The sequence below is a fragment of the Bombina bombina genome, chromosome 1 (assembly GCF_027579735.1).
Source record: "Bombina bombina isolate aBomBom1 chromosome 1, aBomBom1.pri, whole genome shotgun sequence".
NCBI classification, from domain to species: domain Eukaryota; kingdom Metazoa; phylum Chordata; class Amphibia; order Anura; family Bombinatoridae; genus Bombina; species Bombina bombina.
This window is the reverse complement of record NC_069499.1, coordinates 729,647,436-729,665,795: the sequence shown is the minus strand read 5'-3', so window position 1 is coordinate 729,665,795 and position 18,360 is coordinate 729,647,436. Positions and strand designations below refer to the sequence as shown.

Genomic DNA, 18,360 nt, shown 5'->3' with positions numbered 1-18,360 from the left:
TGGCTATATTGGTCACTGATTTGTTTTTGTTTTGTTTTTGAATGTCAGAAATGTATATTTGTGAATGTTGAGATGTTATATTGGTTTCACTGGTAAAAATAAATAATTGAAATGGGTATATATTTGTTTTTTGTTAAGTTGCCTAATAATTATGCACAGTAATAGTCACCTGCACCCACAGATATCCCCCTAAAATAGCTAAAACTAAAAACAAACTAAAAACTACTTCCAAAAATATTCAGCTTTGATATTAATGAGTTTTTTGGGTTCATTGAGAACATGGTTGTTGTTCAATAATAAAATTAATCCTCAAAAATACAACTTGCCTAATAATTCTGCACTCCCTGTATATATAATATGATGAAAAAATTGAAAATAACACACTTTTCTAAATTTGACCCCCAAAATCTGTTACACATCTACAACCACCAAAAACATGCATGCTAAAGAGTTTAGAAATACCCAATGTTTACATGTTCTTTGTTTTTTTTGCAAGTTTTAGGGCAATAAGTACAAGTAGCACTTTTGTTGTTTCCAAATAATTTTTCTTCAAAATTTGCATAAGTTACATTTTAACACTGATATCTGTCAGGAATCCCTCAATAACCCTTGACATGTATATATTATTTTAGTAGACAACCCAAAGTATTTATCTAGGTCCATTTTGTTATATTTCATGCAACCATTTCACCGCCAAATGCGATCAAATAAAAAAAATTGTTAACTTTTTTACTAACTTTTTTTTTTACAAACTTTAGGTTTCTCACTGAACTTATTTACTAACAGCTTGTGCAATTATGGTGCAAATGGTTGTAAATGCTTCTCTGGGATCGCTTTTGTTCAGAAATAGCAGACATTTATGGCTTTGGCATTACTTTTTGGTAATTAGAAGGCTGCTAAATGCCGCTGCACACCACACTTGTATTATGCCCAGCGGTGAAGGGGTTAATTAGGTAGCTTGTAGGGAGTTTGAAGGGCTAATTTTAGCTTTAGTGTAGAGATCATCCTCCCACCTGACACATCCCAAACCCTGGTCCCTCCCTGATCCACTCAAACAGTTCTCTTCCCTCCTCCACCTCACTATTGTCACCGCCTTCTTTAGTACAGGCGGAAAGTCTGTCAGTATAAAAAATAAAAATGTTTTTTTTTTAAATTATATATTTTCTGCAGTGTAGGATCCCCCTTACCACCCAACCTATCTGAGCCCCCCCCCCCCAACAGCTCTCTAACCCTCCCCCCTCTATTTGTCACCATTTTGGGTACTGGCAGCTGTCTACCAGTACCCACTTTGCAATAAAATGTGCTTTTTTTTAAAATAAATCCCACATTTTTTGTAGTTTAGCTTCCCCCTCAATACCCTACCTCCCTCCTCCTCCCAGATCCCTTTCCCACCCTCCTCTCCCACCACTTCTTGTTTAGTGATAACATTCCCCCCTCCCTCTCCCCCACCCTCTTTCACCACTTCTAGTTTATTGAAAGCGCGCACTCCCGCAAATGAAATACCCCCCCTGGCCTGGAAGTTCTCGAGCGATGGGCCACCCACCGCCTCCCTGCAATGGCTCCCACCAACGATCGGCACCATCACTGGCCGATGCAGAGAGGGCAACAAAGTCTCTCTCTCTGTATTGGATGCTTAAAAAAGGGTATTGCAGGATGCCTCAATATCGAGACATCACTGCAATACCCTAAAAGCGGCTAGAAGCGATTATGATCCCTGAGGACGTACAGGGTGCGTCCTTGGTCATTAAGTGACAGTTTTTGTAGGATGTACCCTGTATGTTCTTAGTCCTTAAGAGGTTAAAGGGACAGCAAGCCCCAACATTTTCTTTCATTATTTGGATAGAACCTACAATATTAAACAACTTCCCAATGTACTTCTATTATCATATTTGATTCATTCTCTTGTTATCCTGTGCTGAAGGAGCAACATTGCATGCTGGCAACTGAATGAACATATCTAGTTAGCCAATCACAAGAGACAAATGTGTGCAGGCACCAATCAGCAGCTAGCTCCCACTAGTGCAGGATATGTGCATATTCTTTTTCAACAAGGGTTACCAAGAGATTGAAGCACATTTCAAAATAGAAGTGAATTTAAAAGTGTCTTAAAATTCCGAATCATGCAAGTTTAATTTTGACTCTCCTATCCCTTTAGCTACAAAGGCTCAAACGATGCCATTACAGCTTGATAAATTGAGCCCATAGTATCTAGAGGATTCACATGGACGAAACTTTTATAAAGATGTATTTCTCATAAATCAAAATACCTTTTCTTTTTTGCTTTCAGTTTTGAATTGACACTTCACATTTCCACTTGTGCATCTTTTCCAGTGGTTGGAGGATGCATGGGATCTTACAATACAAACAACTGGATTTTCAACATATATAAATTATTAACTAATATTCTTTCCTTCTTTACACTTGTGGGGTATATTCCCTCCAATCTATTAAAATATTCTTTAACCAAGTTTAACCCCTTAATGACCAGACCATTTTTCAATTTTCTTACCCTTAATGACAAAGGCTATTTTTACATTTCTGCTGTGTTTGTGTTTAGCTGTAATTTTCCTCTTACACATTTACTGTACCCACACATATTATATACCGTTTTTCTCGCCATTAAATGGACTTTCTAAAGATACCATTATTTTCATCATATCTTATAATTTCCTATAAAAAAAATATAAAATATGAGGAAAAAATTGAAAAAAACACACTTTTTCTAACTTTGACCCCCAAAATCTGTTACACATCTACAACCACCAAAAAACACCCATGCTAAATAGTTTATAAATTTTGTCCTGAGTTTAGAAATACCCAATGTTTACATGTTCTTTGCTTTTTTTGCAATTTATAGGGCCATAAATACAAGTAGCACTTTGCTATTTCCAAACCACTTTTTTTCAAAATTAGCGCTAGTTACATTGTAACCCTGAATATGCATTGACATGTATATATTTTTTTTTAGAAGACAACCCAAAGTATTGATCTAGGCCCATTTTGGTATATTTCATGCCACCATTTCACCGCCAAATGTCATCAAATAAAAAAAAAAGTTCACTTTTTCACAAATTTTGTCACAAACTTTAGGTTTCCCACTGAAATTATTTACAAACAGCTTCTGCAATTAAGGCACAAATGGTTGTAAATGCTTCTTTGGGATCCCCTTTGTTCAGAAATAGCAGACTTATATGGCTTTGGGGTTGCTTTTTGGTAATTAGAAGGCCGCTAAATGCTGCTGCGCACCACACGTAAATTATGCCCAGCAGTGAAGGGGTTAATTAGGTAGGTTGTAGGGAGCTTGCATGGTTAATTTTAGCTTTAGGGTAGTGTAGTAGACAACCCCAAGTATTGATCTAGGCCCATTTTGATATATTTTATGCCACTATTTCACCGCCAAATGCGAGCAAACAATTAAAAAAAAATTCATTTTTCACAATTTTAGGTTTCTCACTGAAAGTATTTACAAACAGCTTGTGCTATTATGGCACAAATTGTTGTAAAAGCTTCTTTGGGATCCCCTTTGTTCAGAAATAGCAGACATATATGGCTTTGGCATTGCTTTTTGATAATTAGAAGGCCGCTAAATGCTGCTACGCACCACACGTAAATTATGCCCAGCAGTGAAGGGGTTAATTAGGTAGGTTGTAGGGAGCTTGCAGGGTTAATTTTAGCTTTAGGGTAGAGATCAGCCTCCCACCTGACACATCCCACCCCCTGATCCCTCCCAAACAGCTCTCTTCCCTCCCCCACCCCACAATTGTCCCCGCCATCTTAAGTACTGGCAGAAAGTCTGCCAGTACTAAATAAAAGGAGTTTTTCTTTTTTTTTAATAAAAAAAAATAAAATGTTTTAGCTGTGATGGACCCCTGCCTTAGCCCCAACCTCCATGATCCCCCCCCCCAGCTCTCTAACACTCTCCCCTACCTATTTGCCGCCATCTTGGGTACTGGCAGCTGTCTGCCACTACCCAATTTGCCCCCAAAAACAAAAGTATCTTTTTCTCTTTTTGCAATTATTAATATTTTCTGTAGTGTAGCAGCCCCCCACAATACCCCAACCCCCTCCCCCTCCCAGATCCTTATATATTTATATTTTTAAAATCTTTTTTCCCCCCTCTTCCCTCCTCATTGGTGTCAGTGGCCAGCTAATCGCACGCGCGCACGCGCGCACGCGCGCCCCCGCACGCTCCCGGCACCCGGCGTGCACATTGCACTTACAGGAACCGGATGCTGGGTAGCGATGGGCCGCCCACCCGCCTCCCTGTTATGCTCCCACCCACCAACGAACCGGCACCATCGCTACCGGAGCAGAGAGGGCCACAGAGTGGCTCTCTCTGCATCGGAGTCTTCTAAAAAGGTATTGCAGGATGCCTCCATATGGAGGCATCACTGCAATACCCTGAGAGCTGCTGGAAGCGATTGCGATCTCTTCCAGCACTCTCTTAGACAACTGACTTACCAGGTACGTCTATTGTCATTAACTGGTTGTTAATGCATGACGTACCTGGTACGTCAGTTGTCATTAAGGGGTTAAACAACATGAAACAAAAATCTTTTTCAGAGTCATTCTAAACAACATAGTTCCCCTCAACAATTGTATACCAATCTATCAAAAACTATTTTTGACTATGTTGGTCATTTATTCATCACGTTAGTTTTTTTTGGACGGGGGGTCAATCTCATGCATGGTTAGTTCTCATTTTAATTTAAGAACCACAAACATTTCTTAGTTTCACATAAAAAAGTTATCAGAGTCCTCAATCAAACAATGAAATGCTTTGAATCAAATGTTATCAAAAGAATGTTGATTTGGATGTTATAAATAAAGGGGTTAATTTCACATCATGAATTGAGCTTGCTATGACACCAACAACTGGCAATCAACCAGGCTATTCTCAGTCTTCATGTAGCAGGAATAGTAAGGTTCCTATGCCCCTTTACAGATCACTAGTTGGGCTTTATCTTGAGTAATGTTCTGGAGGCAATGGGGCATATGTATCAAGCTCCGTATGGAGCTTGATGCCCCGTGTTTCTGGCGAGCCTGCAGGCTCGCCAGAAACAGCAGTTATGAAGCAGCGGTCATAAAGACCGCTGCTCCATAACCTATCTGCCTGCTCTGAGCAGGCGGACACACATCGCCGGAAATCAACCTAATCGAGTACGATTGGGTTGATTGACACCCCCTGCTGACGGCTTATTGGCCGCGAGTCTGCAGGGGGCGGCGTTGCACCAGCAGCTCTTGTGAGCTGCTGGTGCAATGCTGAATACGGCGAGCGTATTGCTCGCCGTATTCAGCGAGGTCTGGCGGACCTGATCCACACTGTTGAATCAGGTCCGCCAGCCCTTGATAAAAAGGGGCCCATATCTCTAAACTGTTCAAAGGAGGGCTACTAAATAGTACATGTTCTAAAAAATATACCTTATCAGAAAGGGCTCAATTAACTAAATATATATAACTTACAGGAGGAGAAGTTTTCAAGTATATTAGGGGGCTTAATAAAGCTGAGTCTGTTTGTATTTTTCACAAAAATAGCAACACTAGAAGAGGGGGTCATGATCTCAAGCTGAAGGGTAGTAGGCTCAGGAATAATTTGCAAAAGTACTTATTCACAGAAAGCGTGGTTGGCTCATGGTATAAACTTCCATTAAAGGTGGTAAATAAAAGCAATGTGGGGGACTTCAAGAATGCCTGGGATAAACATAATGTTATCCTTCAAACTAGATAAGCTCACACTTTTAGGAACATTTGGTCAGACTTGTTGTGCCTATAGTTCTTATCTGCAATCAAAATCTATGTTTCTATGTATTAACAATAATTTATCCATTTTTGATGAAGTTCTCCCCATTGGTTAGATTAGAATACAATTGAGTTGAATGCAAAAATAACTGAATTAAAGCAAAAAGTCTAAATTAAAGTTATTTAAGCAATGTTTCAATTTGCTTTATTGTCTTGGTATCCTTTCATTAAATACATACACCTAGATTACAAGTTTTGCGTTCGGGGTTTTGACGCTGAAAAATGGCCATTTCAATAACGCAGCCATTACGAGTCTTGTCAGTATAGCTGTATCACAAGCATTTTAGCCTATAACGCAACGTCAGTCCGGCACTCAAAAAATGACATTTTTGCATGGGATTTCCATAGCGCTGCAATTACAAGTTTTGCGGTGTGGCTAAAAAGCTTACGTTACAGTCTATACCGACACGATCCATTTCGCAATCTGAGACCAGGAGTTTTACGCAACAAATATGTTACACAAAACTCATAACTAAAATGTTACAAAGTACACTAACACCCATAAACTAAATATTAACCCCTAATCCGAGCCCCTCCCGCATCGCAAACACGATATTAAACTAATTAACCCCTAATCTGCTGCTCCAGACATCGCTGCCACTAATAAAATGTATCAACCCCTATTCCACCGCTCCCCGATATCACTGCCACTATAATAAAGTTATTAACCCCTATTCTCCTGCACTCCAACATCGCCCACACTATAATAACGATTTTAACCCCAATTCCGCTGCTCCCCGACATCACCGCCACTAAATAAAGTTATTAACACCTAACACCTAAACCTCTGGCCTCCCACATCACTGCCACTAAATAAACCCATTAACTCCTAAACCGACAGCCCGGCACATTGCAAAAAAATAAATTAAACTATTAACCCCTAAACCTAACAACCCCCTATCTTTAAATTAAAATACAAGATCCCTATCTTAAAATTAATAAAAACTTACCTGGGAAATTAAAAAAACCTAAGTTTAAACTATAAATTAAACTAACATTACTACTAGTCAAAAAATCTCCTAAAGAATAGGAAAACAAGAGGTGTCTGATGGTTTAATATCTTAGAGACCAATGATGTTAACAGCAAAACAACAACTAAATTCTCACAAAGGTTGTTGCACCTCCAGTGCAATATTAAGCAGGCAGAAGCTTCAGAGCCGATCGGCTGACTCGGAAATTCAAGGTGGACAGCTGGGCTGTATGTGGTATATCTCTGGTAATATCTCCAGACAGGACTGATGGGATCAAACAAGAAGTAGTACCTACGATAGGTCTATGTAATCCCAATGGTTAAGGAGCGGTCCATATGGGCAATAACCCAAGGACAAGGGCAAGGCACGGATAAAAAGAATTTATTAAAACAATTAAAACATAATAGTTGCACAGCCATTATGCAGAGCATCCTCTTCATATGGTCGCCGCTGTATACTGAATCTTCAATGCAAGGGAGAGTTTTCAAAATGGGGTCCTTTGCATTTTTTTAGGTAAAAGAGCTGATTTCTTTAGGGCCCTCAAAAGGCCCTTTTAAGGGCTATTGGTAGTTTATTGTAGGCTAAGATTTTTTTTATTTTGGAGGGATTTTTTTATTTTTATAGAGCTATTAGATTAGGTGTAATTGTTTTTATTTTGGATAATTTCCTTTGTTATTTTTATTAATATAGTGTTTGTTATTTTTTGTAATTTAGTATTTTTTATTTTTTGTAATTTAGTATTTTTTATTTTTTGTAATTGTAGATTTAATTTTTTTAGTAGTGTTAGGTTTTTTTAATGTGTAATTTAATTTAATTAATTGATAGTTATTTTAATTTTAGTATAATAGTAATATTAGTTTAATATATAGTTTAAACTTAGATTTTTTTAATTTCCCAGGTAAGTTTGTATTTTAAGATAGGGATCTTTTAATTTAAAGTTAGGGGGTTGTTAGGTTTAGGGGTTAATAGTTAAATTATTTTTTTGGGATGTGGGGGGCTGTCAGTTTAGGGGTAAATAGGTTTATTTAGTGGCAGTAATGGGGGAGGTCAAAGGTTTAGGGGTTAATAACTTTATTTAGTTGCGACGATGGTGGGGAGCGGCAGAATAGGGGTTAATATCTTTATTATAGTGTGGGCAATGTTGGGGTGCGGGGAAGTAGGGGTTAATAACTTTACAGGGAGTGCAGAATTATTAGGCAAATTAGTATTTTGACCACATCATCCTCTTTATGCATGTTGTCTTACTCCAAGCTGTATAGGCTTGAAAGCCTACTACCAATTAAGCATATTAGGTGATGTGCATCTCTGTAATGAGAAGGGGTGTGGTCTAACGACATCAACACCCTATATCAGGTGTGCATAATTATTAGGCAACTTCCTTTCCTTTGGCAAAATGGGTCAAAAGAAGGACTTGACAGGCTCAGAAAAGTAAAAAATAGTGAGATATCTTGCAGAGGGATGCAGCACTCTTAAAATTGCAAAGCTTCTGAAGCGTGATCATCGAACAATCAAGCGTTTCATTCAAAATAGTCAACAGGGTCGCAAGAAGCGTGTGGAAAAACCAAGGCGCAAAATAACTGCCCATGAACTGAGAAAAGTCAAGCGTGCAGCTGCCAAGATGCCACTTGCCACCAGTTTGGCCATATTTCAGAGCTGCAACATCACTGGAGTGCCCAAAAGCACAAGGTGTGCAATACTCAGAGACATGGCCAAGGTAAGAAAGGCTGAAAGACGACCACCACTGAACAAGACACACAAGCTGAAACGTCAAGACTGGGCCAAGAAATATCTCAAGACTGATTTTTCTAAGGTTTTATGGACTGATGAAATGAGAGTGAGTCTTGATGGGCCAGATGGATGGGCCCGTGGCTGGATTGGTAAAGGGCAGAGAGCTCCAGTCCGACTCAGACGCCAGCAAGGTGGAGGTGGAGTACTGGTTTGGGCTGGTATCATCAAAGATGAGCTTGTGGGGCCTTTTCGGGTTGAGGATGGAGTCAAGCTCAACTCCCAGTCCTACTGCCAGTTTCTGGAAGACACCTTCTTCAAGCAGTGTTACAGGAAGAAGTCTGCATCCTTCAAGAAAAACATGATTTTCATGCAGGACAATGCTCCATCACACGCGTCCAAGTACTCCACAGCGTGGCTGGCAAGAAAGGGTATAAAAGAAGAAAATCTAATGACATGGCCTCCTTGTTCACCTGATCTGAACCCCATTGAGATCCTGTGGTCCATCATCAAATGTGAGATTTACAAGGAGGGAAAACAGTACACCTCTATGAACAGTGTCTGGGAGGCTGTGGTTGCTGCTGCACGCAATGTTGATGGTGAACAGATCAAAACACTGACAGAATCCATGGATGGCAGGCTTTTGAGTGTCCTTGCAAAGAAAGGTGGCTATATTGGTCACTGATTTGTTTTTGTTTTGTTTTTGAATGTCAGAAATGTATATTTGTGAATGTTGAGATGTTATATTGGTTTCACTGGTAAAAATAAATAATTGAAATGGGTATATATTTGTTTTTTGTTATGTTGCCTAATAATTATGCACAGTAATAGTCACCTGCACACACAGATATCCCCCTAAAATAGCTATAACTAAAAACAAACTAAAAACTACTTCCAAAACTATTCAGCTTTGATATTAATGAGTTTTTTGGGTTCATTGAGAACATGGTTGTTGTTCAATAATAAAATTAATCCTCAAAAATACAACTTGCCTAATAATTCTGCACTCCCTGTATTATAGTGGTGGCGATGTCAGGGAGTGGCGCAATAGGGGTTAATAGCTTTATTTAGATGGCGGCGATGTTGGGAGCGGCAGATTAGGGGTTAATAACTTTATGTAAGTGTCTGCGATGTCGGGGCGGCAGATTAGGGGTGTTTAGATGTGAGGTTTATGTTAGGGTTTAAACGTAACTTTTTTTTCCCCATAGACATCAATGGGGTTGCTTTACGGAGCTTTTCATTATGCGATCGCAGGTGTTAGTTTTTCTCTCTCCCCATTGATGTCTAAGGGGAAAGTGTGCACGAGCACGTCAAAGCAGCGCTTGGATTTTGTGCGGTATGGATCTCAACGCCACCATATTGCACGCACAAGGCGGCTTTTCAAAAACTTGTAATGGCAGCGCTATGGAGGGTGAAATAACGCAACTTTTGTGCAAAACTTGTAATCTAGGTGATACATAGGTAAGATGAGGAGCTGCAATTCTCTTCTGGGAGCTAGCTCAACTGTTGTTTTTAGCTAGCTCTCAGTTGTGCATTGTTACTCCATCTACAAAGGATATCAAGAGAATGAAGCAATTTTGATAATAGAAGTAAATTGAAAAGTTGTTTAAAATGGCATACTCTATCTGGACAATGAAAGAAAAATGTTGGGTTTCATGTCCCTTTAAGAAAAATGTTTTTCATGGAAAATTCTAAAAGACTGTATTCTAGAGCTGTGACATCATAGTTATTTTCATATTGATTTTCATTTGATTGGTTCATAGTCTGGTTATTTAATGATAGAAACATACCTGCAACAACTGTGATATTGCCTATTACAGGAAAGCAATGTGCTGCTGTTACAACCCATTTCTCATTTACAATAGATCCGCCACAGAAACCTGCTCCATTTTTATTCACTAAGTGAACCTGCAGGTAGAAAAATACATTAGGTGGGAAAATCAAACTTTGCACAAAACAGAAAGAGATATATACAGTATAATTCCGATTATCCTAGCTTTGTGAAGGAATAATCTAGATTTTATTAAAGAGACAGAGACAAGTATTTTGCATAAGCCTTTTCCTTTACTGCTCAACAGCTATTCAAAGTAACAATGAACATATTTAGATATTTAACATAGAAAACAAAGAAATTAATATGGTAACCAATGAGAAGAAACCCTGGATGGTGTGATCTAGTTCAGACCAATCAAAAATGTTCATCTTGCTATAAACTGTCCAAATAGTATCCCAACTGCCTCTTTGAATGTAGAACATAAGTAAAAACCATAAGAAAAACAGAAAAAACTTGAAACTCAGATCATCTGAAGAAACTTGACAACAAAGGTGACATTCCGAGGGATTCGTGGAAAGTAGATCCTGAGAAGCTTGAAACTGAAGATCCTCTTCTGAATTTAGTGGATGTTCAGAATCCTGAAGGAGAGGGACCAGGAGCTGAAATACAAATAAATTAATTAATCATCTAATATAAAAAATTATAAACCAAAGGTAAGGGAAACAAAGGGAGGGAAAATACTCGTCTCTGTCTCTTTAATAAAATCTAGATTATTCCTTCACAAAGCTAGGATAATCGGAATTTTATTACAAGGACAGAGACTAATATTTTGCAAGTTTAAAGCTATACACAATAAAATGTAATCTAGTAAACATTGAGGCAAAGAATTAATGGGTTTAAAATAAAACTGTCTAAAAACAGAATCTGAAGTCAGCAGCATGTAGAATTTCCTGAAGGGAAGCAGACTTACAGAAGGCCTTAGAGGCTGCAGCTCTCCTTATGGAATGGGAAGAAAAGGAATTATCAATACCTGCTTTACTCATTATCCATTTAATCCATCTACTAATAGAAGTAGTGGAAACAGGAATGTGAGGAGGAGAAAAAGAAATCAAGAGTTTGAAGAGAAAGAAGGTTGAAAAGACAGGGTACGTTTCTCATATTCCTTGAGGCAAAGAACAACGCATAAAGAAGGACATTCGGCATCGATGAGGTAAATTGTGATCCATTGTTTTGAAGTGCTTAACATTTAAGTTGGATGTTTATTTATAATGATGAAGTGTCACAGCTATTACTCTGTTTTACTTTGTAAAAATTTGCATTCTCACATAAACTATCTGTACTTCTGTTTATCTTGAAAAATTGAATAAAAACAGTTGAATATAAAAGAAAAGAAGGACATTCTGAAAAATAAGGATAGAAAATAGAAGAGGACATAGACTTAGTTGTTCTAGAAATATTGAAAATGACTCCTTGAGGAGAAAACATCTTAGAAGAGAAGTCAATGGCTTTAACATCCGAAAACTCTTCTGCATGACAAAAGACAGAGAAGAGTTGCAAGCTTGCAAGAAAGTTGTTTAAGAGAAAGGAATTCATTAGAGGGCCAAGATTTAAACAAAGAAAAAATTAAATTAACATCCCAAAAAGGAAGAATACTTAGCCGAAGGAGGTCTTTTAAGTTTGATAGATTTCATAAGCCTGGAAATAGAAATATGTTAACCAATAGGTGTATTGTTAATAAGCTCGTGACCTGCCGATATAGCTGATCTATAAACATTAATAGATCTATAAGCTAAACCTTCACAAAATATGAAAATTTAGAATTTCGATCAAAGGAGCTGAAAAGGGATCCAAATGTTTTTGACTGCACCAGCTAGACCATCTGGCCCCTGCTGAAAGGTAGCATTTTTTAGTTCATGGTGACCAGGCGTCTTGTAATAATGATCTAGCTGAAGAAGAAAGTCCTTCGGAGGCCCAGGATCCCCTGAAATTGTCCAAGCAATGAGCTGAAGAGAACCTTGAAGTACTAGATCATGAACATCTCCGTTTGGATTTAGTAAAAGATGTGGAACAAGAGGGAGGAGAACTGGTAAGAGAAAGGACATCTCCAGAAGGGATGGGTACCATGATTGGGTCAGCCAAAAAGGGGATATCAGAACAAGTGAAATTGTGTTCCCCCTGATGATATTCAAGACTCGAGGAATCATTGAGAAGGGAGGTAAAGCATATGCTCCTTGGAGGGGCCAAGTCTGAAGAAAAGCATTTACTGCTAGGGCTTCTGAATCTGGATGCCAACTGAAGAAAGGACGAATTTGGTAATTCAAGCGAGATGCAAATTAGTCTATTGAGAACAGACCTCTGATCAGTTGTAAGCTCTGAAAAATATCTAGATGTAATCTCCAGTCACTTGAGTCCGATAAGTAACGAGAACCCCAATCTGCAGCTATATTGGAGAGACCCGGAATGTACTTTGCTCGACTAAAGATATTGTCCTGGAGACATTGATGAATAAAATTCTTCGTTATATCTGATAGTTGTTTGGAATGAGTTCCACCCAAACAATTCAGATAACGAACCGCCAAAATGAAAATAAGAACCAATATTTTGAAGTTGATAAGGAAACCTAATTTTTTTTTAAATATTTAGGGTCCAATCCAAGTGGGAAAGGAGGAGAGAATGATCCTGATTCATAATAAGAATATCATCCAGATAAATGATCAGACGAATCCCTCTTAATCTCAGCCACCCTACAACGGGTTTTAAAATTTTTGTGAACACCCAAGGGGCAGAGGAAAGACCAAAAGGTAGACAAGAAAATTGCCAGATTTGACTCCTCCAGAAAAAATGGAGGAAATTGCAATGAGAGGGATGGATAGGAACGGTAAGATAAGCATCTGTTAAATCCAATCTTACCAACCAGTCTTTGTCCATAAGACAATCTCTCAGAAGATGAATTTCCTCCATCTTGAAATTGTTGTAAGATAGAAAAGCATTCAGATTCCTTAGCTTTATCACTGGACGGAGAGATCTTTCTTTCTTTTTCACAAAGAACATGTGGCTGATAAACAAATTTCTGTTGTTTGGAGCTATTTCTATGGCTTGTTTTAGCAGAAGATTTTCTATTTCTTGATCTACAAGACTTGAGTCTGTTTTTGAGAATACAATCAGTCTTGGAGGGAGATATTGAAAGGGAGAGGATGTGAAATTTAATAGGAGACCTGAAACGGTTTGAATAACACAAGCATCTGAGGTTATGTAACTCCATTTTTTTATAAAGAGGGAAATCTGCCTCCAACTTTGTGGGGGATAAAATTTGTGTTGAGTGGGGAAAAAGAGCTTACCTGAGAAAGGTCTTGGATGGGATCTTGCTCTGGAGAATCTTGGATTCCAGGGATGGGCTCTTGAAGGGAAGAAGGTTGTAAGTGACTGGTTTGGTGGAGTGAAGGATTAATATTGAGACCTATTTGGGAAGAAAGGATGACTGGGAAAATGGCCTCTTCCTTTACCAGCCCAGTCAAAAACACAATTAGGTGTTTTTTTAATCTTTTTAGAGATAGTCTTTACTTTGTTCAGTGAGTTAAATGTGTTTACATAGGAGTTTAACTCTTTAAGACCATGGTCACCAAATCAAGAGACCCTCAGCATGGGGGCAAAGTCTGAGATTTTGCGATCAATTTTACGTAGGATAATACGTCTACGCTGAGTAGACAGAGCCGTATTGGCATCACCCATGAGATAAATAGCTCTCTGAATCCATTGTCTCATGATATAAGGGTCTAATAAAGCTTTATTAACAATGGCTTCTTCGGTTAGTTCTAACATTTTTGTAATAGGACCTAAAGTGTCCAGATATTTATCTTGGAAAGATTTCAAGAAATTATCAGGTCCTGATATTAAAAAATGTTGTGCTTACAAACTTAATAATATTTGCGTCCACTTCTGGCGTGACAGAAGATTTATGCGGTAACTCTGGTCTAGGGCATTCTGCTCTTAAAGTAATCCTGGCTGTAACCGATAACGGTTTTCTTAAATAATGATCCAGGAATTTTGCAACCCTTTTGGAGGGTCTCCAATTAGAGGAGTGAGGATGTTGTAAATCCTCTGGATCTAAAAATTCAATACCTTCATTGTCTAGAAATCTCTTTTTTGATTTTTTTAATAGATTTTTTCTTTTTTTTTCTTTTTTGGGATATAATCTGAGGAGGAACTATCCAAAAGTTCTTCAGTAAATAAAAACTGCCAAGAGTAATTATCAGATGTAGAAACAAAGTCTACTTTCCTCTTGGATGCTTTCATAATAGGAGCTGCATCCTCAGAATCTGATTCTGAGGAAATAATTTTATTTTTAGTAGCAGGAGAATTAACTATGATGTCTGTTTTTTCAGACTAAAAGCTCCTTTCTTTAATTTCTTTTTCAATAAAATATTTCTATATCGTATAGATAAATGTTTTCTTTTTTGTTTAGCTTTTTTAGGAGAAATAAGGTTCTCATTGGCAGATCTTACAGGGACACTAAACCCATTTTTTTTTCATGGTTCAGATAGAGCATGCAATTGTAAGCAACTTTCTAATTTACTCCTATTATCAATTTTTCTTCGTTCACTAGTTATTTCTATTTGAAAAAGAAGGTGTCTAAACTTTTTTTTTTTGGTTCAGGACTCTGGAAAGCACTTTTTTATTGGTGGATGGATTTAGCCACTAATCAGCAAGAACAACCCAGGTTGTTCACCAAAAATGGACCGGCATCTAAACTTACATTCTTGTATTTCAAATAAAGATACCAAGAGAATGAAGAAAATGTGATAATAGAAGTAAATTAGAAAGTTGCTTAAAATGTCATGCTCTATCTGAATCACAAAAGAAAAAAATTTGGGTTCAGTGTCCCTTTAATGCTGCCTTACAATGACTTCTATAGTCTTTAATAGAACTGTCAAATTCATCTGCAACTGACTCAGCAGAAACTTATATTCTTCTGAATGCATTTTAAATTAAATTAAAACACTTTCGGCTAGATTTAGAGTTCTGCGGCCAAAGGGGTGCGTTAGCTACGCATGCTTTTTTTCCACCGCACCTTTTAAATACCGCTGGTATTTAGAGTTCACAGAATGGCTGCGTTAGGCTCCAAAAAAGGGAGCGTAGAGCATATTTACCGCCACTGCAACTCTCGATACCAGCGTTGCTTACGGACGCGGCCAGCTTCAAAAATGTGCTCGTGCACGATTCCCCCATAGAAAACAATGGGGCAGTTTGAGCTGAAAAAAAACCTAACTCCTGCAAAAAAGCAGCGTTAAGCTCCTAACGCAGCCCCGTTGTTTCCTATGGGGAAACACTTCCTATGTCTGCACCTAACACCCTAACATGTACCCCGAGTCTAAACACCCCTAACCTTACACTTATTAACCCCTAATCTGCTGCCCCCGCTATCGCTGACCCCTGCATATTATTATTAACCCCTAATCTGCCGCTCCGTACACCGCAGCAACCTACATTATACCTATGTACCCCTAATCTGCTGCCCCTAACACCGCTGACCCCTGTATTATATTTATTAACCCCTAATCTGCCGCCCCAGCTATCGCTGACCCCTGTATATTATTATTAACCCCTAATCTGCCGCTCCGTACACCGCAGCAACCTACATTATACCTATGTACCCCTAATCTGCTGCCCCTAACACCGCCGACCCCTATATTATATTTATTAACCCCTAATCTGCCACCCCGCTATCGCTGACCCCTGCATATTATTATTAACCCCTAATCTGCCGCTCCGTACACCGCCGCAACCTACATTATACCTATGTACCCCTAATCTTCTGCCCCTAACACCGCCGACCCCTATATTATATTTATTAACCCCTAATCTGCCGCCCTCAACGTCGCCTCCACCTACCTACAATAATTAACCCCTAATCTGCCGACCGGATCTCACCGCTACTCTAATAAATGTATTAACCCCTAAAGCTAAGTCTAACCCTAACACTAACACCCCCCTAAGTTAAATATAATTTAAATCTAACGAAATAAATTAACTCTTATTAAATAAATTATTCCTATTTAAAGCTAAATACTTACCTGTAAAATAAACCCTAATATAGCTACAATATAAATTATAATTATATTGTAGCTATTTTAGGATTAATATTTATTTTACAGGCAACTTTGTAATTATTTTAACCAGGTACAATAGCTATTAAATAGTTAATAACTATTTAATAGCTACCTAGTTAAAATAATTATAAAATTACCTGTAAAATAAATCCTAACCTAAGTTACAATTAAACCTAACACTACACTATCAATAAATAAATTAAATAAACTACCTACAATTATCTACAATTAAACCTAACACTACACTATCAATAAATTAATTAAATACAATTCCTACAAATAAATACAATGAAATAAACTAAACTAAAGTACAAAAAATAAAAAAGAACTAAGTTACAAAAAATAAAAAAATATTTACAAACTTTAGAAAAATATTACAACAATTTTAAACTAATTACACCTACTCTAAGCCCCCTAATAAAATAACAAAGACCCCCAAAATAAAAAAATGCCCTACCCTATTCTAAAATTAAAATAGAAAAGCTCTTTTACCTTACCAGCCCTTAAAAGGGCCCTTTGCGGGGCATGCCCCAAAGAATTCAGCTCTTTTGCCTGTAAAAAAAAACATACAATACCCCCCCCACATTAAAACCCACCACCCACATACCCCTAATCTAACCCAAACCCCCCTTAAATAAACCTAACACTAAGCCCCTGAAGATCTCCCTACCTTGTCTTCACCACGCCGGGTTCACCGATCGATCCAGAAGAGCCTCCGATGTCTTGATCCAAGCCCAAACGGGGGGCTGAAGATGTCCATGATCCAGCTAAAGTCTTCATCCAAGCGGGAGCTGAAGAGGTCCATGATCCGACTGAAGTCTTCTATCAAGCGGCATCTTCAATCTTCTTTCTTCCGGATCCATGTAGTTCATCCCGCCGACGCAGAACATCCATCTTCACCAACGACTTCCCGACGAATGACGGTTCCTTTAAGGGACGTCATCCAAGATGGCGTCCCTCGAATTCCGATTGGCTGATAGGAGTCTATCAGCCAATCGGAATTAAGGTAGGATTGGCTGATGGAATCAGCCAATCAGAATCAAGTTCAATCCGATTGGCTGATTCAATCAGCCAATCAGATTGAGCTCGCATTCTATTGGCTGTTCCGATCAGCCAATAGAATGCAAGCTCAATCTGATTGGCTGCTCGGATCAGCCAATCGGATTGAACTTGAATCTGATTGGTTGATTCCATCAGCCAATCAGAATTTGCCTACCTTAATTCCGATTGGCTGATAGAATCCTATCAGCCAATTGGAATTTGAGGGACGCCATCTTGGATGACGTCACTTAAAGGAACCTTCATTCGTCATCTAGTCGTCGGAAGAAGAGGATGGATCCGCGCTGGAGGTCTTGAAGTTCAGCCGGTCGTCATCAGATGGAAGAACATAGAAGATGCGGCTTGGATGAAGATGTTTACCGGTCCGGATGTCCTCTTCTGCCTGCTTGGATCAAGACTTCAGCCGGAGGATGGATGTCTTCAGCCCCCCGCTTGGGCTTGGATCAAGACATCGGAGCCTGGACGGATCGCTGATACCCGGTGTGGTGAAGATAAGGTAGGAAGATCTTCAGGTACTTAGTGTTAGGTTTATTTAAGGGGGGTTTGGGTTAGATTAGGAGTATGTGGGTGGTGGGTTGTAATGTTGGGGGGGGGGTATTGTATGTTTTTTTTCCAGGCAAAAGAGCTGAATTCTTTGGGGCATGCCCCGCAAATGGCCCTTTTAAGGGCTGGTAAGGTAAAAGAGCTTTTCTATTTTAATTTTAGAATAGGGTAGGGCATTTTTTTATTTTGGGGGTCTTTGTTATTTTATTAGGGGGCTTAGAGTAGGTGTAATTAGTTTAAAATTGTTGTAATATTTTTCTAATGTTTGTAAATATTTTTTTATTTTTTGTAACTTAGTTCTTTTTTATTTTTTGTACTTTAGTTAGTTTATTTCATTGTATTTAATTGTAGGTATTGTATTTAATTAATGTATTGCTAGTGT

General features: G+C 38.4%; 1 protein-coding gene across 2 annotated transcripts in view; it reads right to left on the bottom strand.

Moving 5' to 3' along the window:
- The window catches only part of F9 (coagulation factor IX), a 156,109-nt gene that overhangs the window by 2,664 nt on the left and 135,085 nt on the right, over positions 1-18,360 (bottom strand). For both annotated transcript variants that reach the window (XM_053699242.1, XM_053699243.1), the window contains one exon: positions 10,286-10,403. In XM_053699242.1, coding sequence (XP_053555217.1) covers positions 10,286-10,403 — 118 coding nt within the window. The remainder of the gene's footprint in view (positions 1-10,285; positions 10,404-18,360) is intronic.